The 21,464-nt window shown below is 38.3% G+C and overlaps 1 protein-coding gene across 5 annotated transcripts in view; it reads right to left on the reverse strand.

The window, feature by feature from the left end:
* The window catches only part of SCAI (suppressor of cancer cell invasion), a 125,147-nt gene that overhangs the window by 26,152 nt on the left and 77,531 nt on the right, over positions 1–21,464 (reverse strand). For 4 of the 5 annotated variants that reach the window (XR_011482757.1, XM_070452794.1, XM_020874267.2 and 1 more), the window contains 9 exons: positions 20,495–20,593; positions 17,149–17,245; positions 15,904–16,002; positions 15,595–15,747; positions 14,577–14,678; positions 13,875–13,976; positions 12,492–12,570; positions 10,651–10,750; positions 8,669–8,750 (listed from right to left, as the gene is read on the reverse strand). Coding sequence is in view for 4 of the 5 variants with exons in the window: in XM_070452794.1 (XP_070308895.1) it covers positions 8,669–8,750; positions 10,651–10,750; positions 12,492–12,570; positions 13,875–13,976; positions 14,577–14,678; positions 15,595–15,747; positions 15,904–16,002; positions 17,149–17,245; positions 20,495–20,593 (913 nt within the window). In the remaining variant the exon portion in view is untranslated. The remainder of the gene's footprint in view (positions 1–8,668; positions 8,751–10,650; positions 10,751–12,491; positions 12,571–13,874; positions 13,977–14,576; positions 14,679–15,594; positions 15,748–15,903; positions 16,003–17,148; positions 17,246–20,494; positions 20,594–21,464) is intronic. The other variant, XM_020874274.2, reaches the window with a different exon arrangement.

A 21,464-nucleotide genomic window follows, 5' to 3' on the forward strand; every position in this document is an offset into this window, starting at 1 on the left:
CCAGTGATAGGTCAGAGAGATGAGGAAAAACCAGTAGAGACTAAGAAAATAAGCATGACACCAGGCCTTTAGGATTGATGCTGAAGCTGAAGCTCCAATGCTTAGGCCACCTAATGCGTAGAGCCAACTCTTTGGGAAAGTTCCTGACGCTGGGGAAGATTGAAGGCAAGAGGAGATGAGGGCGGCAGAGGATGAAATGGTTAGGTAACATCACTGACTCTATGGACATGAGTTTGAGCAAATTCCAGGAGATGGTGAACAACAGGGAAGCCTGCTGCGCTGTAGTCCATAGGGTCACAGAGAGTCAGACACAACTTAGCAACTGAAGAACAACAAGGCCTCCCCTGCCCTGAGGCAATTGAGCCACTTGAACTTAGATTTTAAAGGCCATATACAGAGAAGGGGACAGAAGTCAGAGCTCAGGGTCTGTCTAAAATGAGAGTCTAATAGAAAACCAGCCCTGCTAAACTGGAATCCCAAAGAGCTATACTTTTACTATATGTATGCATGTAAAAGATGCCCAGTCGTGTCTCTTTTCGACCTCATGGACTATACAGTCCACGGAATTCACTGTTAGGGTGAACAAAAATGAAATTTCACAGTTTCCCTACCCACCATGACCATGCCTCAACAGATCACAAGAAAAATTTTCCTGGTGCTGAGCAGAATAGAGAAAGATCAAGCAAAGGAACCAAACAGCCCTAAGGGTTTTAACTACAAGCCAGCCCTCTCACATGTTTACAGTCCAAATTCCTACCACCTAGGTAATTAAGCCATGCTGTGTGGGGCCACCCAAGACGGTCAGGCCATGGTGGAGAGGTCTGACAGAATGTGGTCCGCTGGAGAAGGGAATGGCAAACCACTTCAGTATTCTTGTCTTGAGAACCCCATGGACAGTATGAAACGGCAAAATGACAGGATACTGAAAGAGGAACTCCCCAGGTTTGTAGGTGCCCAATGTGCTACTGGAGATCAGTGGAGAAATAACTCCAGAAAGAATGAAGGGATGGAGCCAAAGCAAAAACAATACCCAGTTGTGGATGGGACTGGTGATAGAAGCAAGGTCCGATGCTATAAAGAGCAATATTGCGTACGAACATAGAATGTTAGGTCCATGAATCAAGGCAAACTGGAAGTGGTCAAACATGAGATGGCAAGAGTGAATGTCAACATTCTAGGAATCAGCAAACTAAAATGGACTGGAATGGGTGAATTTAACTCAGATGACCATTATATCTACTACTGTGGGCAGGAATCACTTAGAAGAAATGGAATAGCCATCATGGTCAACAACAGAGTCCGAAATGCAGTACTTGGATGCAATCTCAAAAACGAAAGAATGATCTCTGTTTCCAAGGCAAACCATTCAATATCACGGTAATCCAAGCCTATGCCCCAACTAGTAATGCTGAAGAAGCTAAAGTTGAACGGTTCTATGAAGACCTACAAGACCTTTTAGAACTAACACACAAAAAAGATGTCCTTTTCATTACAGGGGACTGGAATGCAAAAGTAGGAACTCAAGAAACACCTGGAGTAACAGGCAAATTTGGCCTTGGAGTACGGAATGAACCAGGGCAAAGGCTAATAGAGTTTTGCCAAGAGAATGCACTGGTCATAGCAAACACCCTCTTCCAACAACACAAGAGAAGACTCTACACATGGACATCACCAGATGGTCAACACCGAAATCAGACTGATTATATTCTTTGCAGCCAAAGATGGAGAAGCTCTAGACAGTCAGCAAGAACAAGACCAGGAGCTGACTGTGGCTCAGATCATGAACTCCTTATTGCCAAATTCAGACTTAAACTGAAGAAAGGAGGGGAAACCACTAGACCATTCAGGTAAGACCTAAATCAAATCCCTTATGACTATACAGTGGAAGTGAGAAATAGATTTAAGGGACTAGATCTGATAGACAGAGAGCCTGATGAACTATGGACGGAGGTTCGTGACATTGTATAGGAGACAGGGAACAAGACCATCCCCATGGAAAAGAAAAGCAAAAAGGCAAAATGGTTGTCTGAGGAGGCCTTACAAATAGCTGTGAAAAGAGAAGTGAAAAGCAAAGGAGAAAAGGAAAGATATTCCCATTTGAATGCAGAGTTCCAAAGAACAGCCAGGAAAGATAAGAAAGCCTTTCTCAGCGATCAATGCAAAGAAATAGAGGAAAACAACAGAATGGGAAAGGCTAGAGATCTCTTCAAGAAAATTAGAGATATCAAGGGAACATTTCAGGCAAAGATGGGTTCGATAAAGGACAGAAATGGTATGGACCTAATAGAAGCAGAAAAAATTAAGAAGAGGTGGCAAGAATACACAGAAGAACTGTACAAAAAAGATCTTCATGACCCAGATAATCATGATGGTGTGATCACTCACCTAGAGCCAGGCATCCTGGAATGTGAAGTCAAGTAGGCCTTAGAAAGCATCACTACAAACAAAGCTAGTGGAGGTGATGGAATTCCAGTTGAGCTATTTCAAATCCTGAAAGATGATGCTGTGAAAGTGCTTCACTCCATATGCCAGCAAATTTGGAAAACTCAGCAGTGGCCACAGGACTGGAAAAGGTCTGTTTTCATTCCAATCCCTAAGAAAGGCAATCCCAAAGAATGCTCAAACTACCACACAATTGCACTCATCTCACACGCTAGTAAAGTAATGCTCAAAATTCTCCAAGCCAGGCTTCAGCAATATGTGGACCGTGAACTTCCAGATGTTCAAGCTGGTTTTAAAAAAGGTAGAGGAACCAGAGATCAAATTGCCAATACCTGCTGGATCATCGAAAAAGCAAGAGAGTTCCAGAAAAACATCTATTTCTGCTTTATTGACTACGCCAAAGCCTTCGACTGTGTGGATCACAATAAACTGTGGAAAAATCTGAAAGAGATGGGATTACCAGACCACCTGACCTGCCTCTTGAGAAACCTGTATGCAGGTCAGTAAGCAACAGTTCGAACTGGACATGGAACAACAGACTGGTTCCAAATAGGAAAAGGAGTACGTCAAGGCTGTATATTGTCACCCTGCTTATTTAACTTATATGCAGAGTACATCATGAGAAACGCTGGGCTGGAAGAAGCACAAGCTGGAATCAAGATTGCCAGGAGAAATATCAATAACCTCAGATATGCAGATGACACCACCCTTATGGCAGAAAGTGAAGAGGAACTAAAAAGCCTCTTGATGAAAGTGAAAGAGGAGAGTGAAAAAGTTGGCTTAAAGCTTAACATTCAGAAAACTAAGATCATGGCATCTGGTCCCATCACTTCATGGGAAATAGATGGGGAGACAGTGGAAACAGTGGTGACTTTATTTTTTGGGGGCTCCAAAATCACTGTGGATGGTTACTGCAGCCATGAAATTAAAAGATGCTTACTCCTTGGAAGGAAAGTTATGACCAACCTAGATAGCATGTTAAAAAGCAGAGACATTACTTTGCCAACAAAGGTCCGTCTGGCCAAGGCTCTGGTTTTTCCAGTGGTCATGTATGGATGTGAGAATTGGACTGTGAAGAAAGCTGAGTGCCAAAAAATTGATGCTTTTGAACTGTGGTGTTGGAGAAGACTCTTGAGAGTCCCTTCGACTGAAAGGAGATCCACCCAGTCCATCCTAAAGGAGATCAATCCTGGGTGTTCACTGGACGGACTGATGCTGAAGCTGAAACTCCAATACTTTGGCCACCTCATGTGAAGAGTTGACATATTGGAAAAGACCCTGATGCTGGGAGGGATTGGGAGGGGGAGGAGAAGGGACACAGAGGATGAGATGGCTGGATGGCATCACCGACTCGATGGACATGAGTTTGAGTAAACTCCGGGAGTTGGTGATGGACAGGGAGGCCTGGCATGCTGTGATTCACGGGGTTGCAAAGAGTCGGACACGCCCGAGCGACTGAACTGAGCTGAATGAACTGAGGTAATCCCAAACACATAGTCCCCAAGCACATGCAGATCCTCTCTGGATGAAATATCATCATTCTAGGGTTCAGTGAATTTATCACAGAGAATTTTAAGGATACAAGAATAATTGAATCAAAGATAATCAAGCATACCAGGATACAGAAACAGCAACAGGCATCTTTGGGCAGCAAAAGCAGATTTCAGGTGTAAGAATTACCAGGTGGATAATAAATAATATGACCAGTAGGTCTATTAAGTTTAAACAGAAAATAGGGAACTATAAAAAGGGCAATGAATCACTTGAAAAAAGAACCAAATAAAACTTTCTGAAATGAAAAATACCACAGCTAATATAAAACTCAATAAATTAGTTTAATATCCAAGTTAGTCACAGCTGAAAAAAAAGGAATTTGTGAACTGAAAGCTAAACTGAAAGAAATCATCCAAGTTTCAGCCAGAGAAATGAAAAGATGGAAAATAGAGAAGAGAGGTCAAGAGACATGGATGACACAGTGAGAATGATGTATGAATTAAAGAATCAGAGGTCCAGAAAGAGATGAGAGAGGAGCTGGAGCATGGCCAAGGTCTGAAGAGATAGCGGCTAAGAATTTTCCAGCAGTGATGAAAAACTCTAACCTACAAATTCAAGAAGTCCAGCAACTCCCAAAAGGTTAAATATAAAAGAAACAAAACCTAGATAACCACACAACAACACAAATGAAGAGATGGTCTTTCAAAGTAGCATGGAGGAAATGGAGTGAGTGAGGCTGACTGTCAGAAGAACTCTTAGGTAATTTTGTGTGTATGCCTTCATAGACCACAGCAACGTACAGACATCAGCCAAGCACTTTAGGACAAAAACTGCTGAGATAAATATGACTGTTTTGACAAATGTATAAGTCATGTTCACTGGCAGGCATCCAGCTCTGTCATAAATAATTAAATACTCAAAGGATTTTCTTCTTCCAAAGGCGGGGGGTGGGGGGAGGCGGGGGAGTAGAACTGAAAGAAGTGTTGGCCAAAATCATAGTAGTTATTGTTTTTTTTTAACCCCACTAGTACTACATCACTGCAGATGAGGCCTAGACCCTGATGGAAATTTGAGAGTTAACGTGTGGGATATACTTATTCTGTTAAGAGATCTTGCGTTTCAATCCTCTCCTCTGAAACGAGGCTCAGACTAGCATGAAAAGCGTCTCTCTTTCTAAATGTAGAAACAGCTTGAGCACTGAAATGAGAAAGACTGCTGGAATCAATCAGGCGAGATATTTAAGCTCCATGGGCAGTTTCCTCAACTATAAAATAAGGATAATGGTGCCTATCTTCATATAATCATTCAACATATATTTATTAAGAATTTTTTAAGCATGAGGCACTTGGGTATGTAAAGATACACGTATAAGCAGATATTAATATAAACTCACACAGACTTCAAGGAGAACAGAGCATAATGCTAATTGATCTTTACATTCTGGGCAGAACAGTTGAGTCTGCTCCAATGAGTATGACCAGACCATGAAGAAAGACCTAAAGATTCTGACACCCGAAATGACTCAACGAAAAGGCCCAGCTAGATCAGCGGTCCCCAACCTTTTTGACACCAGGGACTGATTTCGTGGAAGACTGGGGGTGCAGGGATGGTTTCGGGATAACTTAAGAGCATTACATTTATGTGAACTTTATTTCTAACTTGAATGCTGCTGCTGATCTGACAGGAGGTACTGGTCCATGGCTCCTGAGCCAGACTGTCACACTGAGAAGCTCACTGTGACAATCCTGCCTACAACCCCAGAGATTCCAACCATTGTGCTAGCTTCCATTATTAAATCTGATCAGAAAAGCAAAAATTATGAGTCTCTAAAATGAAACATGCAGGAAAAGCACTAGAAGCAAATCATAATAGAGGAGAGAGATACCATGCAGAGAGAAGTTTTAAAATGATCCTTGACATTCTCAAAGGAAAGACAGCATATTTCAACCAGGATAAAAACCAATTACATATGTGCACGTACATATGTCTTATACACACCCATCCATGTCTTTATGAAAGAAACATCCAGAAAACAAATGAAAAGCTCAATAAAAGGTTTAGAAGATAAAGGCAAAGGAATTTCCTAATGAGCAAAAGACTAGAAGATGGAAAATAAAAGGCAAAAAAAATCTGAGGACTAGACCAGAAGGTCCAATACTTGAATGACAAAAATTCTCAAAAGAAGAAAACAGAGGGGAGGAAATCACTGAAAAAATTCAAGAAAATGGGCAGTTTCCAGACTGAAAGTACATGTATGAAGTACAGGCCAAGTACCATAGTTAAAAGTAAAGCCAGACCAGGGCACTCTGTTAAGAAGTTGAAAACACTAGTGACAAAGATGAGACTATACATTTCCAGGGACTGAACAAAGGTCATATGAAAGATCCAGAATTAGAATGTTTTGTACTTCTTAAGAAATACTAGGGAAAAAAAAAAAGTAAGAAATACTAGAAATACTGAAGATAGAAAGCAATGCAACAATGTTTCCCAAATTCTGAAGGGAAATAACTTCTGACACCAAAACCATCGTTCAGGTGTGAGGGTTAATCAAAGACATTTGCAGAAGTGTGAGACTTCGATTGTTTCATCTCATATTCATCCTTTCCCAGAAGGCTCGATTTTGCTAGAGATGCTGCACCAAAATGAAAGAATAAACCAAATGAGACAGTAACAGAGTGTCCAAGAGGAAGACAGGGGATTCAGGAAACAGGGGATCCAATATAAAAGAGAGAGAGAGAATTCCCAGAATAATAATAAAAAGAGATTCTGGGATGAGAGCTGTGTAGTATGTGTAGATGGCACTAGTCCAGAGGCTCTGGGAGATAATTTGTCCCAGAGATAAAATGGTATATCTGAACAACCGGAAAGATTAGAGGACTGGTGAGGAGCTTGGGGTTGAATCTGTGATAAGTTCAGGGGGAAAAAAAAAACAAACAAGGAGCAAAGATAATATTATTTGCTCCAGGCAAAGTAGAAAGTTGCACAGGAAAGAAAAACTTTACTGTGTGGCTTAGCTGTTAAAAAACCATTGTACAGGACTTTCCTGGCAGTTCATTGGTTAAGCCTCTGATTTGCCCACTGCATATGGGCTCCCCATTTCATTTCTAATGATCAGTTTGTTCTTGATAATTTAATTTTTTAGAGGAGTAATAGTGCCTGTGCCATCAACACCAAACAAACATAAAAATCTTTCCATTATTCCAAGGTTATCCTGGGGCTCAGGATATAGAAATCTAGAATTATATCATGATATATAATTCCAATTATGCACAGTGGTGTTTTTTAACAATCAACATCCAATACTCATTCTACATCCAAATGACACTGGAAAGAACAAGTATATAACATGAATGATATTCTTGAGATTTAAAAGATGGTATCAAATAATGTCCAATTAAATTAAGTAGAAATTAACAGACTGCTAAAATACTTTAAATGCACACTAGATCATAGTAAGCAATTCACTTGATCTGGTGCATCAACACACTCTGTTACATCATTAAACTGAAGCAAATGACTCCTTTTCATTGACAAAGACACAGAACACTTTTTTTGAACACTGTGAAGAAACAAAATTCCTGGACTCCTCTGGCTTATATGTTTAATTGGGGTAGCGAATAAACCTTTTCCTTCAGCAGTTTACCACTCTCTCAAAAGGATAAAAAAATTACAACAGCACACACACGATTTAAGAAAGTACATAGCTAATTTTCCTAAAAATCAAAAGCTATAATGTTAAACTGGACAAAATGGGTAGCAGGAAACATGCTGAACAATTTAGGGTGGATTGGATGCTCCTGAAATTCAGACTTAAAAAAGTGAAACTAAGCATGAAAATTAGATGGAAAACATATAAATGGGGTCAGCTTTCTTTGCTAGCAGACATTTCTATTGCTTTTCTCATATAAACCTATTAATGTTTGCTTCTCCATTTATTTATATGAACACCTACAAAAGAAATAACTTTAATTGGCAGATCAGTGTTTCTAGCATATTTCTGAGCATACTGACCACTAATGAAATATTCCAACTACATACAAAGGATTCCAAAAACTCTTGTTTTCATTTTCCTGTAAATTACTATAGTTTGAATTATAACATCCAACTTTAAAGGGTCTTGCTGCTGCCATTCTTTACATAGCCATTGAAAACCTGTTTCAAGAGCAAAATACAAAACAAGGAAATTTTCACATTCGGTCCCTGCTACTTATTTCAGAATCCAGGGTCATCATTTTTCACTTACTGTCACTAATTAAAAAAAAAAAAATTAAGTGCATCTAAAACAATTTGTGTAGATAGTCAATGACTGTAACTACATAACATGGGATAGAAATTTCACTTAAAATATAGTAGCTCAGTGTGTAGAGGGGAAAAGGTATGAAAACTGGAAAAGAAAATTTGCCCATATAGTTCCACCTCTATAAAAGAAAATTATTCTGCGTTATATAACAAAAATAAACCTCCCACCAGAGATCTTGGAAATCTTGAATATTTTTTTCCTGCAGGAGGATTTATTATTTTCCACTGAGTGTCCATTCATGCGTTTTCTTCTTGTTTCTAGTCATAGCACCAGATCCTGACTAGCATGCACAACCTCAAAAGAAAAGAAAGACTAAATACAAATTGTGTAAAATTAAATAAAATAAAGCAAAATAAAAAGGCACATGTTCAGGTTGGTTACCTCGGGGTGGTGCTGTAGCGTCTAACGTGCGATGGAGTGTGCGGAACTTACCTTGTAAGCAACACTGTTGGACGAATCCACAATGATGAACAGCGGCTTCCTTGTGAAGGGGTAGAGATCTCCAGGATGGAGGCTGGGAAAACAACAACGATGGTAACAATGAATGACTGTATAACTCTATCAGCCGAGCCTCAGATATCTTATTCTTCAGTTTGGTCTACTCACATCTCTTTTTCATCACAGCACTGAGAGAAAAACAAAAGTTAATTAAGTAGAAGACCAAAAAAGTCTGTATTTATTGGGGTAGACAAGTGAGCAGTTTTATTTGGGAGAAAAAAAAAAAGACATAATTATTATTCAAGAATATTCAAGCTAGGGACTTCCCTGCTGGTCCAGTGGTTAAGAATCCACCTTCCAATGCAGAGGACGTGGCTTTGACCCCTGGTCAGAGAACTAAGATCCCACATGCCACGGTTGTGCTACAACCACTGAGCCTGCCCGCTAGAGCCCACAAGCCATAACCAGAGAGACGCCTACATCTCACAATGAAAGCTTCTGCATGCTGCAACAAAGATCTGACACAGCCAAATGAATAATAAATAAATATTTTTAAAAGAGAATATTCAAGCTAAAGAGAAATCTATATATTTAAAGATGGATTAAACACACATGAAAATCTCAGAAGTCAGCATTTAGGAACTTATCTAGTATTTTAAAAAGTTCCTCTTAAGAACAGGTACTGAAGAGAAAATGCAATAACACAACCAAATTTCTATTTCAATGAGTCTTTCAAAATCCATATCCAATTTTAATATTTTTAATGTTTTAAGCCATGGGTCCCCAAACTCTGGGATCTAATGCCTAATGATCTGAGTTGGAGTTGATATAATAATAATAGAAATAAAGTGCACAATGCAAGTAATACACTTGAATCATCCAAAAACCATCTCCTCCACCCCGCACCGTGGAACAACTGTCTTCCATAAAACCTGTCCCTAGTGCCGAAAAGGTTGGGGACTGCTATTTTTAGCTATATCTCAATTTTGCAGACGGTAAGTGAGGGCTCCCCTCTTATTATTGCCTGCATTTCCTCTGGACATTTGCATTGGAATCAGCTGGGGTGCTTGTTATAGATACAGATTCACTGGTCCACGGAAGAACTACTAGACCCAAAGTCCAGTGACATGCATTTGAGGGTCACTTCTTAAGATCACAATATTGGTGTGCATGCTCTTTCCCAGGGTTAGTGGACAATGCATGTATGTGTATAAATATTAATGTAAATGTAAATATACAAAATGATGTGTCAATGAGAAGTATCATCAAACCCCAATATATCTCAAATACAGGTTTTTCTAATATAAATCACTTACAAGTAAGGTCAACTATAGCACCAACATATGGCTTGGGGAATCTTTCACTATTACACGTATAATAATTGAAACATTTCCTTCTCTACCCTTCCTTAGCCACTCTTTAATTTGAGGAGCTCTGTTTTTATGTAAAGTGTTATTAGAAATGCAGTTTCAAGCAAGTCCAGTTTCCTCTATAATAAAATTGCTATCTCTCAGCTAGAGAAATCCTACAGCCAATAACAGAACAAGCAGTGAATGTGTTAAGTAAACTTTCATGGATGAAATTTACCTGAAATCATACAGCTAACTTCAGTTTTGCTGTATTATACCAATAGAACCTTATATTAAAATGTTTATGTTGATATTAACATGCATCATGTCCTGAGTTATTATTTATATACATTTATTACCTCCTCCAACTTGAATGAGCAGATCTCCAGTGACTTAATGGTGCCTGACATATAACAGATACTCAATAAAAATTTTTTTAAATATAAGCCAACAATTCTAAATGCCTAAGATAGTCAGAGCCTGAAATATTGCTGGAATCCATATAAGTGTTATGAACAGTTGTCTGAGGGGACATTTCTAGTACTATAAAACAGTCCCCACTTCACTTAACATATTATAAGGTATAACTTTAATTTTTATAATAGGGAAAGACACCAGAATACATACCAATGCATTTCTTTGTGGGACTGATTTCGTTTGTGGATGGCATCTCCATTTATAATATCTCGGTTACTATTAGTAAGTACCCCTCCAAAATCATAAGGACCTATAAAAACAGAAGGGAAGAATCCTAGACTTCAGTTGGAGAGTAACATTAATATGATATACAAAGGTACAAAGGTACCGGGTGAATCTCTCACTGATACAAGTGGAAGATAATTAAAAAAACATTTTTATTAACTTAAAATTTAACACTTCAGTTTAACACAGAATTTCAATATTTCAGCATGTTGCCTGTTTCAGCATTTTAAAAGATCATTGTCATTTGTTCTTCAGATAATAATGAGAAACAAAACAAAAATCTACTGTATCCCATTATTCTGGGGTATAAAAAAAAAGGGGGGGATGGAGATCTGGGATGTTCAAAATGATCTTTTCATTTCAAGCAAAATCCAAATCTCAAGTTCAACAAATAAAATTATGTAGATAAGAGAGCTGCAGAAAGAAGCCCTAATGGTTTTTTTAAATGTAACTGCAGGGCTTCCCCGGTGGCTCAGACAGTAAAGACTGCCTGCAATGTGGGAGAGCCAGGTTCAATGATTTCTTAAATTTAAGTGAGTCACTAATTGTAAAACGTAGGGAAATCTTTGAATAGGACTTGAAAATTCTCATTGACAAAAACTTCATGTAAGAAAAGAACTGCCAAATATCAGTGTAGGGGAAAACTCCATTATCATGACTATTTTATCAACTACTGCAATTCCAGTTCGGGAATTAGCCTTTTCCCACTGGCACTATCAGTTAGTCAAACTCTTGTGTAAATGGAACAGCAACTATGAGATGTGAGAAATAGTCTCTCTCAAAGGCCCATTCCGTTAGTACCTACTGTACTTTGAAAAAAGTAAAACAAGAGATATCAACATGTTAGGTGGGGGTGCAGAATATTTGATTTAATAGCATGTTATAAGACATGGAAATAATTATTTACAAACAAAATCACTAACTTTATTACCAAAAAATTATTTCATGATTTTGCAATGCTTTTAATATTAATGTTATGCTTTATCCCTTAAAAAACTACCACAGTGAAAAGACTGAGATTTATTTTGTTTTGTTTTCATTTTAACACTTTAAGAGGATCTGTAGGTCATGCAAGGAAGATGGCAGGGACATGCATTGTATAAAGGAATGCAAATTTCAACAAACAAATGAGGAGGAAAATGCTAAGGATGTTCAGAAAAGAATTTCTGTCCAGATAAAGATTTAACCGCCTTGTTTACTTTCAAGTTACTCATCATTTTCGACCAATTTCATATATTCTAAACTCATATGTTCTGGACCATTTCACGGTTTTATTCTGAAATAGCATCCCAATATTCTACAGATTGAATTGGTAAGACCAAAGAAAGGACACAAAACAAAATCGTGTCAAGGACTTGAACTTTCACAGTTACAAAAGTGCACTGATTTCTACAAGACTTTCAGCCACAGTGAAGCCGCTGACCAGATTCTCTAACGCACAAAAGGCTCATAAAAATTCAATGATGTGAAGCAGTAATTGGTTAGTCCCTGTATAATATATATATATATGTTTGCTTTTAGCAAATTTGTTAGCGATGTATGTATGCAGTATGTGAATTTACTGATTTTTTTTTACTTCACTGTATAAGACTTCAGCAAATAAAATAGGTATCTATAAGACTGCCAATTCAGCAAACAGACCAAGTTTCAAATTTAGGAGCCTCTCTAGAAAGCGTGAGACGGTTCGTGGGCTATGGGCCATCACCTTGTAGAAAATAAAGAGAATTCAAGCCCTGCTCACAACAGGGAGCATTCCTTTATTGTACCTTCACTATCAGAACGACCTGTGGGGAAAACGCCAGTGGCTGACAGGTAAATCAGAAGCACGCTATTGGCAGGCAGCTCCTGAAATGAAAGAAATCACACATACAAAACAACAAAGAGAAAACAACAGTTTCATTGAAAGTTCGTGACATTTTAAAGTTGTGAGGAGGGCTTCCCTAGAGGCTCACAGGTAAAGAATCCACCTGTCAATGCAAGAGACACGGGTTTGATCCCTGGTTTGGGAAGATTCCAAGTGCAACTAAGTCCGGGAGCTTACTAAACCATCCAATCGGTAGTAGCGACGGGCGGTGTGTACAAAGGGCAGGGACTTAATCAACGCAAGCTTATGACCCGCACTTACTGGGAATTCCTCGTTCATGGGGAATAATTGCAATCCCCGATCCCCATCACGAATGGGGTTCAACGGGTTACCCGCGCCTGCCGGCGTAGGGTAGGCACACGCTGAGCCAGTCAGTGTAGCGCGCGTGCAGCCCCGGACATCTAAGGGCATCACAGACCTGTTATTGCTCAATCTCGGGTGGCTGAACGCCACTTGTCCCTCTAACCATAACTACTGGGCCCGTGCCCTCTAGAGCCTGTGCTCCGCGAGAAGAAAGGTCACCGCAATGAGAAGTCCAGGCACCACAACTACACAGAAGCCCCTGCTCACTGCAAGTGGAGAAAAGTCCGTGCAACAACAAAGACACAGCACAGCCAAAAATAAACACATAATCAAGCTGTGGGGAAAACGAGGACCTAATTTAACATATTATGGTCTTCTTCAAGAGAAAAATCATTCTTGTTATTTCCAACTTGCAACTGTCTACAAAGCAGAGATTCATTATTAATCTACAACTACAGCCCAAAGTTTTGAAGATATTCTCTGCTTCAAAAACCTCATCATTTAAAGAATGTTTGAAAAACTTAAAACAGAGACATAAAGATCTTGACTACAGGTCTAAAAGACAAGATTCTGTCTGTGCCTTTCTCTATACAAACTGAGAGGAATCCCCTACTCCGTGGTTCTTTCAGATGACCAAAATGTTTCCCAGAGTAGCCTGAATTTGGAACACACCTACACAATCTGCTCCTGCTTTTCAGTTCCGCATCGACTGTCAGGCCTAAAGCAGCCGAATAAGAAAAATGCAGATGAAGTAGGATGATAATTAATCAATATTCTCATTAATTAATGGTAGGGATCATTCCTGATGTCATATGCAATTTCTACTCCAAAAATAGCTATGATTAGGATATTCTAAAGGCAGTTTTCATTTTCATATTTTTCCTAAATTCTTGACTCAAATATTCAAGAGAAGAGTGACTCTCAGATTCCATTTAAGCCATATTTTCCCCTTACATAGTAAGAAGTACTGGATGATATATACCTTAAAAGATGCTGCTAAGAAAGTGTATAGTTGGCTGAAGGTTGGTTTGTAGAGCAGATACTTGTGGGGGTTTTCTCGCCTGGTAGGCTTGTCAGCTGATTCCTATATTTACACACAGAAAACAATGCAAACACAGTTGGTCCTCTGCATCCATAGGTTCCGCATCCATGGATTCACCCCACCACAGATCAAAAATATTTGAAAACAATTTTCCAGGAAGTTCCAAAAATCAAAACTTAAATTTGCTGTGCACCAGCAACTATATACATAACATTTACATTGTATTTACAGCTATTTACATGTAATTTACATTCTGTTAGATGTTACAAGTAATCTAGAGATGATTCAACGAATATGGGAGGATGTGTATAGGTTATATATAAACATTATGCAAAAACTTTATATGCTTGAACATCTGAACATCTTAAAACATCTGAAAGTTTTGGTATCCAGAGGGTTCCTAGAACCAATGCCTCGTGGATACAGAGGAATGGCTATACAAAACACACTTGATGCATGGATTATCAATGTCTATTTTTACCATCCTCTTTATCAAATATCTTTTTTTAAGACTGTCATTATGCTTATCTTTCTCTCCTGTGTCTCATCAGAGTTCTTTATTCACACTCGTGGCATTTGCTGAATAATAGCATTTCATGAGGAGCAGAAGCAGCAAACTGCAAAAGTAGGGAGAAAAATCACCTGCATTCCTGGTTTATTCATCTGGGAAGCTAAATTCATTGGCTCCCTTTCCAGGGCTTGTAACATCCGGAACATGTCAACAGTTAGTTCACTGAACTTAACCTGCAAGGAAAACAAGTCTGACCATTAATGTAGTACAGAGACCTTAAAGTGCTCAATCACATTGTTACTTTTGACTTTCATATGTACCTGATGACACAGGATATTTTATTCTCCAGCATTTCATTATGAAAAAATTTAAAAGATAGAAAGTTGAAAAAAATTATACAGTGACACCCAAATGCTCAATAGCCAGATTCTATAACGTTAACATTTCTTTATATTTGCTTTGTAACATCTTGCCCTATCTATTAATCCATCAATTTCCAGTTTTGTTTTATTTTGTTTTGTTTTGGCACACCACACTGCATGAGGGATCTTTCCCAACCAGGTATTGAAGCGGAAGTGCAGATCTTAACCACTTGGACCAGCAGGGAAGTCCCTCCACAGGCAGGTTTTTTTTTTTTTTTCTTTTAAAAAGCAATCATGTAAACACAGAGACCTATATTATATCCCATAAAACATGCTGGCTGTTGGTAAAACAGTGAGGCTGAAGTACAACCATGGCCCATTTTAAAATCACTTTATTACATTTTGGTACTACATGATGTTTAAGTCTGTATCCTGGAAATCCCCTGGCAGTCCAATGTTTAGGACTCAGAGCTCTCAGAGCCAAGGCCCTGATTTCAGTCATTATTTGGAGAACTAAGATTCTCATAAGCCACATGGCATGGCAACAAAACAAAAACAAACAAACAAAAAAACTGTATCCTTTTTCATGTTAAATAGTACTACTGTAGAACTTTATGTAGGCAAGGTTTTAATTTTTGGAGGGTTTGGGTGGGCTTTTGGGATTAAGATCTCCAACCAGGGATTGAATGGATGTTAGGATATTTACAAGGAAATCATAATTCTGTAACAATCCAAAGTGCTAATTTTTAAGGTGAATTTTAAGCGTAATTCCTTCACAATTCTTTACCTGGTTATTACAATTACCAATAATGAGTGCATCAGCCAGAGACAACTGTCCCACAATCATGCCTTGTTCCAGCAATGGGGCTCCTGTTTCAGCAAGGCGATTAGATGTGATAACAATGGTATTATCATCATTTAATACCATTACAGGGTCCGCCTGGAGAACAAGCAAAACTGTAAGTGGTTTATAGCCAAGACAAAACATCAATGTAAGAAATTATTCCTTCTTTTTTACATATACACATAATAAACATGTACACCACATATGCATTTACTTATATAATTATGACAAACTTTCTCGTCAATAACTGACCTCAATGAAAGCTGCTACTTCTTGAAGTACCAGGTTCCATTCCACTTGATCTTCAGTATTAAAGCGGTGAGTATAATCTTCAATTTCATCTGACAGTTCCTGATTTCACAGTTATCACAAAGGAAAAATGGTTACAGAAAAAAAAACTTAAAACAGATGGCTATATTGTACTATAATCCTGATGGAAACTGTTATAGTTAAGAAGTTTGATTATTATCAATATACAGTACCAATTACAACCAAAACAAAGAGTGAAAATTACATGAAATTGCTTCAAAATCAAAAATTCCAAAATGATACACATCAATAAGATCTTCATAGAGACCCAGTGACACACACTGCTCAGTGCTAATCAGCAATGACTTTATTAAAAAGAAACTCTTAGAGGTAAACCCCCCAATTTTTAACATTAAAAAAATGAACATAAATTCTTTGGATTGATATCATACTGTTTCTTTTGGAAACAGTCCTATTAGTAACTGGGGATAGAGGAAGAAAGTTTGTCAAAACTAGCACGTTATACTGAATCACTTTGCTAGATACCTGAAGCTAACACAATACAGTAAATTAACTATACTTCATTTAAAAAAAAACCAAAACACTAGCATGTTATACTGAATCCCTCTGCTTTACACCTGAAAATAAGACAATACTGTAAATCAACTGCACTTCAATTAAAAAAAAAACTAGCATGTTATACTTAAGTACCAAAAAAATCAAGATGTATGCCACTGAAATCACTAACTGAATAGAGTGTAACCAGAATGTAGCAAGGAACAATTACATATATTAAGTGAATCTAGAAAGCAGTTAACTCTGATTACCTGAATTAATGAAGGACAGAATAAAGAAGACATACTAAAATAAGGAATAACCAAAACTCATTCATACAACACCTTTATAAAACATTCTGTACTGGTTCTTAACCTAATTTTTCAATTATTTTATCTTAAACTAAATATTTTAACTTTTGTTTGCATTTGCCAACCACTCATAAATGAGTGATGAAATATAAAATGAGCTGAGGGGACAAAAGCAAGAAATTAATACAATTATCTCTCGTAAGTATGTTTGAAACATGAAGAGACTGGGAAAAATTTTTTATCATTACCCTTGTCAGAAGTTGGCATGCTCTGAAAGTTGTAATAATTTAGATTAACAAAATTATTTTAACCTTATCTATTTTAAAAAACAAAATTACCAACAAATAACTAGAAATCAGGATTTTAATTAAAATACATTTACCTTTACCAGATCCTTCACAACATCCATTTTGTTGAGAAGAAGACAAACTACTATAAATCTTGCATAGTATCGTAGCTTCTTAACTACCAACTCAGGTCTATGGTAGATAAATGGAAAATTATTCATTAGATTAAAAACAAAATTATGTGACTTGATTTTTCTAACTTTCTGATAGCTTTTAAACTCTTTTGATCCTATTTTGCACAGTTATAAACACTATTTCATATAATCTATAGTTTTTTAATACATTTTTTACTCAGTGATTCATTACATTGTTCATTCATACATTAATTTATTCAACAACTATCTACTGAAACTTAGATGCACCAAGTACTATGCTAAATAGTAGATTAAAATTACTAAAAAAAGAAACTATAGACATAGTCCCTTCCTCACAGATCTTATAGACAGAAACATAATGTAAAATATAGAGGAGACAGATAAATACTTAAAACAGTGGAATAAATATTACAATGATAGTGTTGCAGTGAAAAGGAAAAGAAGAGGAATGAGTTTTTCTTTTCTTTCCTGAAAACAAAGAAGAGAAGAGGGAGCAGGCCTGGTCGCACCTAGTTTTTATTTAAACCGTTCCTAATCTGCAGCCAAGAGCTGGACACGACTGAGCGACTGAACTGAACTGAACTGAATCTGCAGCCTGTAACTAAATTTGCTTTTCTGCCCCAGATTCTTCATGGGGTGGGGGTATGACACAGTTCTTGAGGCAGAAGCCTACTGTGTTCTCCCCAAGGCTGGCTGAGGATTTTAAGCCACCTTTCTATTTCCTCCAAACTCTGTCTCCATATTTTTTTAATTTGGCTTCAGAGGGCAGAGAAAGTCAAGATTTTGGCAGCATCAATAAGAGAAACAAAACATGCTATTTGAGTCCACAGGACTAGATCTTGGTGAGAGAAGGCTTCCCAGAGAGAGTAATGTTTATATTAGGACTATAAATAGGAAGATGAGAAGACAGTAGGCAGGAAAATACGAGGTCATCCACTCAATAAACTTGAGAGGCGATCCTATCAAGCCTGAAAACCTGAATGACGGCCCCCAGCCTTCTGCCTCCTGCAGAAGAAGTCCTCCTGTGAATCTCACTGGGAAGGGTCCACATCAAGTCCTCCTCATAAGCATCAAGACTGGGAGGTGGACAGGTTTTCAAGTTCAGATCCACATTTTCCACCATCAAACAAAACTCCAGTTCTGTCACCACCACAGAGGCCATCAAGATTCTCTCTGACAAAGTCCTTTTGGCATGCTGGAACTGCAGCCTTGTCCAACCTGCTAGGACCACTAATTGTAAGATGCCGACTCTTGACACATCTGCCTGAGAAACCGTTTTTCGAGGTGGCTGACTGCAACGTCTCCCTCCAGCCTCTGTGCGCTCAGAAACTTCACCTTCTCTGTATCTTAACTCTAACCAGGTTCAGCCTTCGTCCTTCATAACCACCTGGGGCTTACAGCTTGGAAAAGTGATTATTTGCGAATGTCTCCTCCACTCAACAGGACAGGCCATGGAACTGAGACATTTTGAGAGCTGTTTGTATTTGGTGACAGGCAGTCACCTTGGGGATCGTTGGAACGTACCACTCCTCCTGGTTTTGACATATTCCTTCGGTACTAAGACAATGCAGGGATAACTTGACCTCTGGAGGAGAGATGCCTCTTAAAGCAACTGTGAAATTGTGGAATACTTTCTTACTTAGTTTTAATCTACCAGCTGCTGGTTTTAGCAGCTGTCACCAACTGCTACCTTGATGGCCCCCTAGCCCTGTGTGAACTAAGAAACAACCAATTTTACCAACTGAACAAACTCCTTCCTCCGGTGCAGGGAACAAAATCAAGATTTTATATACTGAAGTGTCCTTTGATTCTAAGTTAGTTTGATTCTAAGCCTAAGAGGTTTCATCGTCCTGGTTCCAAATAATTCTAGCTCTGTTCACTTGTCCCACTCTAGGAGGCAGCACAGGGAAACAAGTCAGACAGAGTGGTTTGCTCTTAGGACAGAAAGTGATTTTATTAAGTCAAACTGTTGGGTTTGAAGCCAAGGGACCTAAGACCAATTTCCCTTGTGTCAAATTAGAAAATGTATAAAAGCGAATTATACAAGGTATTTTACTATTGCTTAAAATAGATCTTTGCTTATATGTATTTTTCAGTCAATAAAGTTTTACGTACCCCTTCTGTATTTTTGAGAGATAATTTACCTCACCAAGAATTCAGAGAAATTATACAACATGAATGCAAAAAAAAAAGGGAGTTGGAAGAAATATATCTGTAGTGAAAATACGTGAAGCAAGCCATAAAAAATTCTGAAAGAAAAGTAACCGATGCAACTTCATGAAGCAAGAAAGACCTTGGGGAAAAATGTAGAATTCAGAGTCTACATACCTTGTTTCAAGCAAATTTCTCCAGACAAGTCTGAACAAGATTTGCAAGGGAATGAAGGGGATTTACCAGAGTGGGGCTTTCCCCAAAATGTTGCTATTTAGCTGGAGAGCTTATGACAGCCAACCGCAAAGTATTCTCTAGAAAAACGTGAAAACTACATTTTCTTCTTTTTCTAACAGAATATAATCTTTTCACTTAGATAATGACTGCGAGTTCCACTACTGGGAGTAGGGAGAATATTCAGATCTTTCAACAATTCTTGAATCCTAGCAACAAAGATTCTCCAGCAGATTCCTGATTTCTTCAACAACTCTATCCTCATTTGAATCTACCTGTACCCCAAATGTGTCTGAGACTCCCATGAAAAGGTAATCATCTAAAAAGAAAAGAGATACTTGTCCAGCTTCTTTTCATTTTCTTCTCCCACCCAAGCCAGACACATAGTAAGTGGGGATGAATAACTTTAACATGATTTTTTTTCCATAACAGTGAAGGCTACATGACTGCAAAATGGTATTGGATTTATAAAAGAAAAATCAAACAGCATTATACACTTTTCTTTAGTCCCTACATGGCAGTTTCCAACAGGTTTTGAATGTATACAAACTAAGACGATATAGGCTACAGAACAAAGGTATCAGCTAAGCCTCATTTTGGAGTTGTTTCTTTTCTATGAAACTTCATGTGACCCCAATCTCTCATAACGAAATAACCCACCCTTCTTTGGGCTCTGACCCTACCCCGGTATTGTGACATCTGTCAAAACATCCATGATATTTACTGCTTTTAGGTAACACACCTCCGTATGCTTAAGAAGGCCTCATATATAGCAGGCACTCAATAAAGCCCATTAAATGAATAAAAGTTATAAACAAATGTGTGCTTTTCTGCCTAATTTCCACACACTAAAAAGTTTTAGTGCTTTATCTTCCTCTTTCTAAAAACAGTAGGTGCATACCTGTCCTCTTTATTGACTTGAGAATAGTAAGATCTCTGTCTGATTGCAGAATAGAAGGAGAAAGCCTCATTCAGATAGCTGGTCTCAGATGTGCGTAGGCTATGAGAGAGAAAGAAAATCTTAAGTATGACAGTGTCTCAGACTCTTCACCATGATAAATACTTGTTTTGTTACTCCTTTCTTCCTTTACTGGAAGGGATGGGAACGACTATGCTAGATTTGAATCACCAAAGCAATAATCATATCACCCTTAAAAGGTGATATGGAAAGAATAATAATAATTTTTTAAAAAATACCTCCCCTCTGCTCCCAAGCCTTTTTTGACAGCAACCCAAAGTACACATTATTCTTATTCTTCAAAGGGCCTCGCCAAACAGCATTCTACTCAGTTAAATCTTTCCTGGGATTAAAGGCCTGGGACCAGAGGACTGAGAAATGGACCCTGATCCATATTAATCTTCATAGGATGCTGATAAGTTGGATTTTCTATTCAACATTTCTAGTTTGTTCTTTTAATTGAAGTATAGTTGGTAGCTCAGCTGGTAAAGAATCCGCCTTCAATGCAGGAGACCCCAGTTCAATTCCTGGGTCAGGAAGATCCGCTGCAGAAGGCATAGGCTACCCAATCCAGTATTCTTGGGTTTCCCTGGTGGCTCAGAAAGTAAACAATCCATCTGCAATGGGGGAGACCTGGGTTCGATTCCCTGGGTTGGGGAGATCCCCTAGAGGAGGGCATGGCAACCCACTCTAGCATTCTTGCCTGGAGAATCTCCATGAACAGAGGATCCTGGCGGGCTATTGTCCATGGGGGCGCAAAGGGTCGGACACGACTAAGTGACTAAGCACAGCACATAGTTACACACAATAACACTGCTAGTTTTACAAGGGATTTCTTAAGAAAACATTCTACCAGGAAAAGTAATTTTAATGGTGGGAATCTGGGTGGCATGCCAAAAGACAGGGAGAGGAA

This window comes from Odocoileus virginianus, chromosome 2 (genome assembly GCF_023699985.2).
Source record: "Odocoileus virginianus isolate 20LAN1187 ecotype Illinois chromosome 2, Ovbor_1.2, whole genome shotgun sequence".
NCBI lineage: Eukaryota > Metazoa > Chordata > Mammalia > Artiodactyla > Cervidae > Odocoileus > Odocoileus virginianus.